Source organism: Gavialis gangeticus, unplaced genomic scaffold (genome assembly GCF_001723915.1).
Source record: "Gavialis gangeticus isolate Ggan-Ray unplaced genomic scaffold, GavGan_comp1, whole genome shotgun sequence".
Taxonomy (NCBI): Eukaryota; Metazoa; Chordata; order Crocodylia; family Gavialidae; genus Gavialis; species Gavialis gangeticus.
The window spans coordinates 72,023,446-72,035,643 of NW_017729024.1; the positions used below are offsets into that span (position 1 = coordinate 72,023,446).

At 37.5% G+C, this 12,198-nt stretch overlaps 1 protein-coding gene across 2 annotated transcripts in view; it reads right to left on the reverse strand.

The window, feature by feature from the left end:
• Positions 1–578: 578 nt before the first annotated feature.
• The window catches only part of EFNA5 (ephrin A5), a 294,974-nt gene continuing 283,354 nt past the window's right edge, over positions 579–12,198 (reverse strand). The window contains exons 3-5 of one of the 2 annotated variants that reach the window (XM_019517239.1): positions 8,827–8,892; positions 8,347–8,427; positions 579–3,586 (exon numbers count right to left, since the gene is read on the reverse strand). In XM_019517239.1, coding sequence (XP_019372784.1) covers positions 3,465–3,586; positions 8,347–8,427; positions 8,827–8,892 — 269 coding nt within the window. In that variant the 3' untranslated portion in view covers positions 579–3,464. The remainder of the gene's footprint in view (positions 3,587–8,346; positions 8,428–8,826; positions 8,893–12,198) is intronic. The other variant, XM_019517240.1, reaches the window with a different exon arrangement.

Below are 12,198 nucleotides of genomic sequence, written 5' to 3' on the forward strand. Positions count from 1 at the left end.
AAAGGAAATAACCCACATTTGAACCCTCCCAGAGTTGTTTCTTGATGTTTTGGAATTAAGTCTATGTGCATGTCACACATGATACTGGGGGGGAAAAAAAAAAAAAAAAAATATATATATAAAATCAATTCTGAAAAAACTATCCAGGAAAAAGAAAACAACCAGAAGGAAACCAGAAAACAAAACAGGTAAAAAAGGAAAAGAAAATGAAATGAGAGAGTTGTTAAATTCCCATAGCCTTTTAGAAACCAACTTGCTTAAAAAAAACAAACAAACCAAAACAAACAAACAAAACCCCATAACAAACATAAAAAACCCACAGAGCTCCAACATCAGACCTTTAAACACCGAGGACAAAACATTGATCATCAAAAGTCATGTTGTTCAAGGTCCTGACATGGTGAAGTCTTGGGATCAGATGAACAATTTTCACAGATGAGTCCTGTATGCTGCAGTGTCATGGCCACTTGTAACTCAGTTCTCAGCCATGATCACACTTGATGCTTCAAAGCTCTGTCTTATAATCAACACATGTTTTTAATATCCTGAAAGTCTATTGTTCTCACTTACAAAAGACATAAGAATCAAATTAATACTTTATTATCAAACACTATATACAACAGAGGTTGCTAATAATACAGAATTTAAAGAACATAGCTTTTTTATGTTTTACTTGTCTTTCCTTTGCCATCCAAGAAAGTACAGTACAAAACAATATTCTAAACTAACACGAAATGTTACCTTGTCTATTAAAGGATACACAGTATCCACTAAACAGACTGATCCATATTTCCCTGCTTCATGTTGCAAAGCCCTTGGCAACCAGGAGTGCAGCTCGTAGGGGTGAACTATCTGGACTGAGGGACTGCTGTAACAGAATTATTCCCTCAGACATCTGTGGGGATGTGTTTGTGGGGAGGAAATCTGACTAAAACTTGCACCAACATCCTCCAAAGCTTCCAGAGTTTTGTAACTCAACACCAAACACAGAGATTCAATGATTTATAGCACTTGCTTAACTTGGTATGACTGGGATTGCCAGATGCCATCAAGTATTCAAGCTAATGTTTGGTAAGCTTGCCACGCACAGTTATATTATTCTATGCAGTGTAGCAATCTATTAGCTGTAGTAGTTTTGCTGTGATTCATTTAGTTAGCAGAGGCAATGCAATAAAGCAAAGAGTTGAATAAGTGAATAAAAGATTAGTGAATAAAAGTTTGAGGTTGATAGATATGCAGCTGTGAGTTCATTACCATTTATAGAGAACTGATGGAAAACCACCAAAGCTACCATTTCTAAAATAAAATTAGCATTATTAATAGAACTATGACTGTGAGCTGTAGGAAGTGTTTTAAGGGTGGTAATCTAGCATGCAATATTATCTTTACTCTGCCTAAAGATCCTTAAAGGGGTGCTTTAAGCCTCAAGGCCACCTTCCTCAAAGCTCTAATAATTTGCTGAAGAAAGTACTAGCACTTGCCCCAAGTATATGTGATAAAGAAATAAATTTACTGACTATATCAAACAATGTCTTCATCATATATTGCAACAAAAATGGTTGATTTTCCTCACTGCTTAGACTTTGGGTCTTGGTTGTATGTGCTCGATATTAGTAGAAATTTCCTCAGTCTTATCTTAAATGCAGAGGCTGCATTTAATATCCATACTCCATGGTATCAGGCAAGCCCAGATTTTAGCTTAACAAGGGTAAAACTTCCCTGTGTGCCTTAAATTCATTTCTTCCCAGAAACCTCAAGGAATCAGCTTTTATTTTCTTTCTTTTTCTTAATTATATTCACAGAATGCTGTCCATTAATTATACCAGTTCATTTTTAAACTACACTTTATCTTTGAAACAAACACAGAAAAACCTTTGTGTTGTTGGAAAGTGCTCTGTTTTTTCACATTTAACATAATATTTTCTTTTTTTTTTCGTGCTTGAAAGGTTCTGTTTCAGTGTTGGTGACATTTCCCTGACTACGTTCCAGAGTTCGAAGTCCACGGCAGTCTAGCCAATAGAAACCCCAAGGCTTGCATTTCCTGGCACATGACTTTTTCAAGTCCTATCTTGGCCATGCTCAGTTTCTTTAAACTTTCCATCAACAAGACACTCCCCATATTCCTAATTGCATCAAGGGTTACCACTTCTCTCACATGTTTAAATAGGACAAGCATATATACTCACTCTCAGCATAAAGTATATCTAAATAATGTATTTTCTATTCTAGTGGATTTTTAAAAAAATATTTTGTTAAGTCTTTGGGAGCCCATCTAGTTTATCTCCTGCTGATAAACACGTTTCCTCTACTCTTCAAACTGTGTTGGAAAGGGGAAAAAAAAATCAACTCTTGAATTTGTATTCCACACTCTTCCTTTCTTCCCCCTACCAAGCAATGCCGATTGACTGTCCTGGCTTCTTCTACTTGTGTTTTATTCTCAGGGTTGTTGAACTTGCAGGGGAGACAAATCAAGAGCACACTGGAGAGCCAGTGTCCCAAACATGTTTCCTCTGGCCACTGATGTCCTCTCTTTAGTACGTATGGTCACCCAGAGCAGCATCCAAGGCTATCAGCTACTAAGTCAGCCCCGGGGAAGGTCACTTTATTCACAAAAAATGCTTCTGCATTTCAAGAAAAAAATTGTAGCACCATGGTGATCTGCTTTGAAAGAAAATAATCTGGTGTGTACTATCCACTGAAACAGAAGTAACCGAGGCACTATCACCCTCAGTGAAGTTTCCTAAATCTGACCTTGCTTGCTGTGTGCTAACATTCCTAAGTATTCATCTCCCCTCCCCCCGCAAAAAACAGAGCTTCTATTGTGGGAGAACAAGCTTTTCTACCAAGGATGTTTCAAGCCAGTCCTATAAGAAACAATGTCTTTTCCTTTTAGAGCCCGTTCATTTTGAAACTCCTGGAGGAAGTGGTGTTATATTGTATCTGTTCTTAATATCTCCCCTCCAGTCCTGACATGATAACATGATGCCTTGCATGATCATCTTACAGAACTGAACGAGAAGGCATAAATATTGTATCGGAGATTAAAACCCTCCCGGGCTTCCACTCAATTTCCTTATCCTTCACTGACTGCATCTGCCACTATTCTTCCTTGTCCACATACAGATAACACAGTGAGCTAACGGTGGTGACTTCTTATAGGAGAATGCAGAGGAAAATAAGAATCACTAGTGTCACTATTATAATTTGGCATTTTCATTTGGAGTCCTTTTATTTTTTGGAGGGGTTGAGGAAAGTCACAGGGAAGGGTTGGGTGTTGAAATTAGTTATTCCCCTCAAATTCTTGCTCATAGTTCAGGCTGAAAAGAAAAAACCAAACCAAACCAAAAAAAATTGACATCTGCAAAACCAATATAAAGTCCCTTTCTTGGGATAAGCAGTTAGGTGGATCTTTGATGTTCCAAGACCCTGATGTTTTCTGTGACAGGTTACTGGAATATACTGTGCTATAATATCAAAAGCATCGCCAAGAGGAACAGTAGGGTTGCCAAAAGCAGGCTGGATATCCTTGGTGTCTGTGCCGCGTTATCACTACGAGATGGCTCGGCTGACTCATGTACGGTATCATCTGTTCAAACAGAAAGCATACATTCCAGTGAGGTTTTGCATCTTTAATAAACTCCCTTTCAGCAGACTACTGCAAGTAGATTTCACTATCCTCTGTGAAGCAAGACAACGGATCTCGTGCTGTCATTTACTTTCATGGCCATATATCATCTCATGTAACGGACTTGGACCTAAATCCTCCATTCCTTACACATTCCCTTTTTTCCCATAGAAGATAGTGGGAGTATTAAGGCATTGACAGACTAAAGAGTGTAAGGTTTGACAGACTAAACAGTGTAAGGTTTCCCCTCAAATATAATAAAACTCAAACTTGGTTGTGTAAAACTAAGAGCTAGGTTAATATTTAGGCAGCTAAATTAAAAGCCCTTGTTTTTCAAAAGGAATTGCAGGTGTTCAGCATACGAACAGCATATGAATATCAAGGCCCTTACTTAGCTCTGTGAATACCGATTTAGGCTCCTAAGTTTGAAATGTTGGTCTATGAACCAAGTTATAGAGCCCATTCCATGTGTAAAACTTCCACTGCAGCATAAGGTATGCAGGGATTGTGACAACAGAATTTCTAATTATTTTTCAGAAGTATGAAAGCAAACAACAACAAATGCCAATATGTTACAATTATTAATTCAAAAGAGAACATAGGCAAAATTTGAAAAAAGTTTAATTAATCATTACTTACTGTCACTGTACATAAAAAAGTTAATATTCATCTGTGCTGCTACAATTTAAAATAATGGAAAAGAACCAGTTTCACCAGAAAAAACAAATGACAAACTGCATACATATTAATGGTAGAATATTTTCCTCTAATGTTAAGGTTTACATTTTTGAGGTTGTCCTAAAATCTGTTTGGCTATTTTTAATCAAAATTAATTTCCAATTAAAATCAAACAAAATAATTCATTAAAAGAAACTTTAAAATCACATTAAAATTTACCTTTGTTTTAGCTTGTGGATCATGTTACTATTTCCATACAAAAATTCCTCTCGCTCGGAAATTAACTAAATTTGGCTATTTTAAGAACAAGCTAGCTTTGAATGTGAACTTTGTTTCAAGTAAATAAACTGAATAATTTATATCTTAATAAAATCAAGTTGTCTAAGAATGTGTATCGATAACAACATCAATGGAATTGGAAAAAAGTTCTAATTACTGAGCCCTCAACAATTTCCTTTACAAACCTCACTGTCAACAGTTCTGGCCTAATAAGATCTGCGAATCATCACTAAGGATAACAGGACCGCGCTGGTGTATACAAAGGCAGAATTTGTTACTGGTGATTACACAAAAGCCAGTCTGAGTTTCAGATGCTTCTGCAAGTGTAGCACTAACAATTGGGAAACGACAAAACAAAACCCTTTTTATATTTAAACAGAACATATCTGGCATGGAAATCACTGAGACCTAATGGACGGTGGGACTCTATGATGTCATTTTTAAAAAGCTGCCTTTCAGAATAGAACTTCTTTTTCATGTAACATTAAGGGGCTCTTTTTCAAAGCAGCATCTGCCCCTTTTGACAAGGTGATCCCAAGGTCTCTGCACTTTGCACTTGTTTAATAGAGCAGTCTTTTCATCCATGCCTCTCAAAGCACTTTACAAATATTATTTTAATTGGAGTTGTGCAGTTAAAATCCTGAACAATCCTAAATGCTTGCCAGGGACCTGGGGAAGATTTTAGTTTATATTAATAAAAAAAGGGAAGGAGGACAGAGGACTAGAACTTCCCTACTAAAAACTGTCATGGCAATGGAAATAAACTACATTTTATGTCAGTCTGAATTTTGAATTTTCTGGATTTCATTATTAAGTTACATCCTCAGGGCTAATCTTGTCCTCAGTTTGCAGAGATGAAAATTCATAAGAGTGAACAATTTACTGTAAGCTTCCTTTTTTTAAAAAAAAATTTGATAGTTTATATGGCTTCTGAAGTTTACAAGAATTTAAGTAGTAATGTGTACTGATCAGTTTCCTGTCCTTTCCTGACTAAGAACAAGGAATGGTTGGAACTGGGAAGATCACCACACAGAACTCCATTTTTAAGAGTAATTATTGAACATAATAGTGGGTGATGAGATAATGTGTCTCTGACCTGTCCCAATCCTTGCATCTCTTTTGAGAGAAAATAATGGCAGACAGGATGAGAAGATACAAGAGAGACAAATACATTCCAATAGGTAGATTAGTACACAGCAAAAGTTGCATGCAACATTATTCTGTGATGCTATCCAATGCCTTGCATCCTAATAAAAATGAAGCTTGTTAGCAAACTGTTCTATCTGGGAATGGTTAATTGTCTACTTATGTTTACTCAAATAATCTTATAAATACACAATGCTCTCAGGGATGAGAACTTTTTGGTAGCTGATATAGTCTCAAACACAAACTTTTTATTAAGCCTACACATCATCATTCCAGCCCCATTCGACTTCATCTCAGTCTGCAGGATGTGTATCAGTTGGTTTTGTTTCCTCATTTTGCCTGCTGCTTTCTAATGACATACTTCTCTTATAGTGTGGGAGGGTAGTAGTAGCTGGGTAGCCCCTTTTAAAAACAAGCTGCATCTTTAACTGAAAGTATTTATGTTATTGGTTTGATTCAAAGTAAAAGTATTTTGTTATAAAAGATTAACACGGGAAACGTTAATTAGTGCTCGCCATATCTCATATCATGAAAGAAAACAAAGAATGTTTAGAGTCAAGTTATAAGTAGTAGGGAATTATTACCCTAATTGTATTCTCTGGAAGAAGAATGGTGTAATAATAGAAGTACACATTTATTGCAATTACAGATACTTCACTTGGACTTAGCATGCATTTAAATTATTATTAGGGAACATCAAAATATTTTAGAAATTCCCAAATATCCCCTTGAGTGAAAATAATGAAAATAGTATTTGTCCAGAGATACACATTTCAGACTGATAAAGCTGTCAAATTTATTTTGCTGATTAATAATATATTATAGTTAAAAGTATCAGCAAACATATCTCAGGATAAAAAAAGAGCTAAAAAAATTAATGCATTGCTTCATACCAAAGGAAAAACCCTTTTAAGTAACTTAAGAAACTGACATTCATATAAGAGAGCCTCCCTTTGGTATACATTAAACATTGTGCATGTGTGCACACGCATGCACACGTGTACAACAGAGAGAGACAGATTTTTTGTTAAATTTCATTTCAACTAGCGGTTTATGAAGTATCAACACTGTGCAAATACTTATGCATATTTATAAATATATGTATACACGCACATCAGAACCCTTATTCTTCATAGGTTTAATTTCTTTAGCCCCCTGAAAAGATGAGGGATTGCAAAAACCTGGGTGTATGTACAGACATAGCAAACAGCTGTGTGGGACTGCTGAGGTGTTCTAGCTACCTGCTGTGGCTTTTATTTCAGGGGGCACCGGTTCTCCAATTAGATGTGCTGGATAGCTGGTGTGCTCCAGATGAGCACCTCTGAAGTAAAGCACAGCAAACAGCTGAAGAGTTCCTCCTTAATTCAGCAACCTCCTAGGAATGAAGTGGGTTATGAACTATCCTGATAAGAAATGGGTGTGCACATCTATATCTATAGGTTGAACCTGGTGTAGAACACATATACCTATTCTTCTTCTTGTGTCCTGTCTGAGGCTATTGATGACAGGTATTTAGCAGAATTCGCAGATTCATTAGAAACTGACAGGGCTGTGACATGAGTCTGCTATGATTGTTACTGTATACATACATGTACACAGAATTTCTGCATATAAATTACACAGCGGAACCTGGATTTTTTCTTATCAGGATGGCATCTGTATCCATATCTATACAGACAGACAAATAGATAGACCAATCTATATCTAGATATAGAAAGATATAGATACAAACATATGCCCTGATTAATCACAGATTTAGAAATGTTTAATTTTAAATCTCATGAGCACCCTTATTGAAGTCAATGGGATAACTTGTGCTTAAAATTAAGCATGTCTTAAATCTGTGCTGATCTGAGTCAAACACATGTATACAAATGCAGCTTCCTCTCCCTTCCCCCCGTCCCAACACACACATGGTTACTGTTAACTTGTAACTGTTGGCAGTGTTCTTGGGGAAGGAAGGGGGAGGCAGGAAAAATTTGGTAGAATAAGCATGACTCCTATTCTTAAGGATAACACTGATTCAAAGAGAAGACTTGATATTTTAGGAAATGTTTGCTCTTTTAAATGGACCAGAAGGTGACATGGACCAGAAGGGGACATAAGTCTCTGTAAAAATTTGATGAGAAAATGTATCACAATTGTGCTTTGCCTAACCAGGTATACAAATGAATTTTTTTTTTTTTTTAAGGAAGATACTTTTACCAGTTGTGTGCCTGAGCCATGCATTACTATTAAATAAGCAACGACCCTACTATTTTTCAATATCCATACAAATCGCATGAAACAAAAAAGCACGTTTACTCTCCTCCAACGTGTTGGGGTTGTGTAAGGGAAGATGCAAGAACTTCTGGACACACCACTGGAAGTTTTAAAAAGGGGTTCTACATTGAACTAAACCAAATGTCATAAAAGAGCAGCCATTTTATCTCCCATGCATTAGACAAGGATACTGGAAGAATGAGGTATACCATAAGCAATATTAGCACTGGTAGAAATGAGACAAAGCAGAGCAATTATACCATGCAAAGCATGCAGAGAGAAACAGAGGCAAAGAAGTACTGAAGCACCAAAGGGAAAGACGCATTTGTTAAAAGAGATTCTCTAAGCATACTAACCTGCTGGTTCTAATGAATTTTCTACTTTGTCGTTAACATCGAAAACACGATCATGAACACCTATAGTTTTCATACAGCTGTCTATAACAAAAATAGAGATAACAGCCAAATATGTTAGTGAGACACCCTTAAACTCCCCACTTTCCTTTTTTTTCTCTCTCTATGTTTTTCTTCTCTATTTATTTTTTTATATATATTTATATTTTAAAGTCTATGGCACTTGTCCAAATGCCAGGATAGTCTTCCATTTGTACAACAATTTAAGAAACAACAAGTTAGCAACTGCTATGTAATTAAACAAAAAAGCTTTATGGAGAATGATAAGAAAATATGATGAAAATCAAAACACAAATGTTGCTGTACAGAACAGATACACAAGATTTAACAGTAAAAAAAAAAAGTTTTATTGCTGTTTACCAGATCACACAGTAAAGCATGCGTATAAAAGCCACCCTCAAAAGCTTGATATAAAGAACTTACTTGCTGGTCGCACAAAGACTTTAAGCTTTAGGCAGGACCTCCTTCCATTATCTGGGATTGCAGAAGCTAACAGAAAAAGGAGAGAATGAAAGAAAAATAATTTTATATGTTAAAGGCCTTCCTTTTCATGCCTTCCCTTCTAAAAGGAAAAAACATATTCCAAACCAAATTCAAGATGCCCCGATTAAGCAAAAACATTACAAAAACCTTACGGGGCAGATGATGGGAGAAATGACACAGGATATTTTCAAAGTTTCTTTCTCCATCTTCCCAATATTTTTCTGAAGGGGCTCAACTTAACACCATTTTGTATTCTGGGAGATTATCATGAAAAATGTAGCTCCAAGTAAAAGGATTCTTTTAAGTTTACTAGAGGACAAGAAAAATCTTGAAGTGCTAGATTTCAGATCAAGTACCATAAAAAAAATGGAAATCAGAATAATACTGTGAGTTATACAAATTCATTCTGGTATTTTAAAAAAATATAGTTAGTTTTACTAAGGTACCACACCGTTAAGTTCCTAAACTTGTGTGCCGGTGGTGCACAGGTACTTCAATTAGATATTTTACTCATAACCTCACTCCCTGTTCACCATAACTTAGCTAAAACAGCCCCCATTACTTTATCATTGAGTGCATCATTAGAAAGTTAATATCCACAACTAAATTAATAAGGCTAAATAACAGACTTCATAGTGTGCAAAAAATCATTTGCAGAGGACAATGGTTAGATCCAGTTGCTTTCTCTGGACAAATCCAAGAGACTATTTTTTTCTCAAAGTGGATGTGACTACTGACAATTACCCCACTATCAGCAGAGAAAATAGATTCCCTGAGGTTAAATTTTCTGCTGATCTTAAAACAACATGGGCACTGGCCTGAAAAGTTGCAATTTCGAAATGACATGTACACCTGTATTGAACACAAAAGTTGAGCACATGAATCTCCACTTCCACAGGACATTCTGTGTGCATACAACCTTATGTGCACTTTTTGTAGCCACAAAAATCAGAGGTCAGAGGTCAAAATGTAGCTTGTAGGTATTATTTCACTACACAGACTCCACAGTCATTTAAAGAGCTGGGTACTGGTTTAGAGCAAGTGATCCTGGCTAGGGACAACATTCAAAAAGCCAGAGCCTGAACTGATTCAACCTTTGCAGGTTAGTCTAACCTGCCTAGGCTGAACCGGTTTGTAACAAGCCAAACATTTGCTCTAGACTGAGGCAATGTAGGCACATGTCTGCAGCTGCTCAGGCCAGGAGCTGGGGGTTGCTAGAGAGGGCCCTCAGCTGCAGGGAAGCTGTGCTGGAGGAACATGGCCAGTTCAGACTGAACTGGCCAGGGAGGGGTTTAATTACCCCTCTCTATCCCACAAGCAGGGACCAGAGCCAGGTCTACCGGGTTGTCCCTTGTTGCTGCAGCACCAGGCACCATGGCCTCTGAGGCAGAGGGTGGCAGGGAAGAGAGTTAGTCTCCTTTCTACCAAGCCAGGACTACTCTTCCTCACTGCCACGCTCCCTGCCCCCCCCACTGCCCCCCAGGGGCCCTGCTTGGCTGTGCCCCCACCCTGCCACTCAAGCAGGAGAGGGCAGGGCCCTTGTTGGGGGCAGCAGCCCCTGTCAATGTGGGGGAGTGCAAGCCCCTTCCCAGCGGGGGTGCTGTGTTGTGGGGCCGGCAGAGCTACGGCAGGCTGCATGCAGCAGCACCAGGGTCCGGAGCAGGCTAGAGCCCTGCAAGCATGCTGGGATGCTGGAGGTCTCTAGTTTATGTTAAACTAGGAAGGGGTCTGGGACAGACATTGCATAAAGTGGTTTGAGCCAAACCAGTTAAGTCTGATATCCGGTTTCAGCCATTTTCAAACTGGTTTATGCACACTGAATGTCTGTTCTGTTACAGGTTTAAATCAGTTTCTAATCACTTAAACTGGTTTGTGTGTCATGTCTCTGTGTTCCAGGAAAAAAAAAACAACAACTATTGGGAGCTGTCTGGATTTACAAATAAATTTGGTGAAAGAGTCAGTTTGTTTTCTGTCTCTTACTCTGTCTCATCTGTTTTTATTAACTGTGTCCTCTGCGACAGATAACTAAAATGATTTACATGCACAGACATGAACTCACATGCTCCTTCTCTCTTTTGCTCTGTGAGGCAAGAGTATACTTGAAGCTCTCAAAAGTAACAAACTCTCTCTTCATTTCTGGCTTCCCTGCTTTCTAAGCTAGCACTAGTCCTGCCATAATAAGAACTAGCAAATTCAATGCACAAAACAGAAGAAAGAAAATATGAGACAAGTAGAGCTGGTGCTCTGATTCTGCACCTGTTGGGAAATACATGAGAGACTGTTTTCCTCTTTAATCAAGAGACAAAAAGTGTGCAGAAATGATGCTTCCCTCTCCCCTCTTCCCCCACCCATTCACAATGACAAGCAGTTAAGAAGTGCTAACAGCTGGCTTTGCTGTAGGCTCTCACTAAATCAAAGTCGGAAAAACTCCCTCTACTGACATTTACAGTAACTGGTGTGTTATTTAGGGCACAATATTTGCACTCTGTGGTTATATCCAGGAAACTGTGTCCTTTCTATGGCCCCAATTGAATACATACAACTAAGCACTAAACAGGTAGTTGTGGATTACTTAAAGACAAGAATGTTATACCTAACACTCCATTACTAATATATGCAATGATAGGGTTCTACAAACACTTCTACTACTAGCTTAATCAGCGACCATAATGCACTTGCGATTCCTCACATACCTCCTGTACAAAAATGATTTTAGAAATGATATGCAAGGCACACACGTTCAAGGGTAGGATTTAATACTGACATTTACAGGTTAGTAACTTATGATCATTTTCATAAATGAAGACTATTTATTACTTATTAATATGTATTAGAACACTATTCCTTGTTATGGATTCACTACTCTTATTTGGGAAAAATAAGGAAGTGACACTTTGCACATGAACACAAAATTGACCATTCCCAAAACTGTAAAATCTAAGAGCGAAAGGAATCACTAGTTGGCAGGCTGGGTTTTTTCAGAGACCATAACTGTATTTAACCCTCCTTTTCCTAAAAGGAAATGTCCCAGCAGTGCTAACTTGGGCTTGGGAAAAAGCTTTTCATGTCATGAACTGATTGCTGTCACCATAATAAAAATGAAATGGTTACAATATAACGTTAAATTCCACATCCTAGAAACAGATATATGCTTTGATGCAGGCAGGAGAGAAGAGCCTCTGTCCCCCACAGGAAATTATTTATTTTTATGCTTACAGTAAAACAAATGAAGAAAACTCCTCACTCCCCACAGAGTTTTACTCCTTCAAAAAGAAAAGAAAAGAAAAAAAAAAAAAAAAAAAAAAAAAAAAA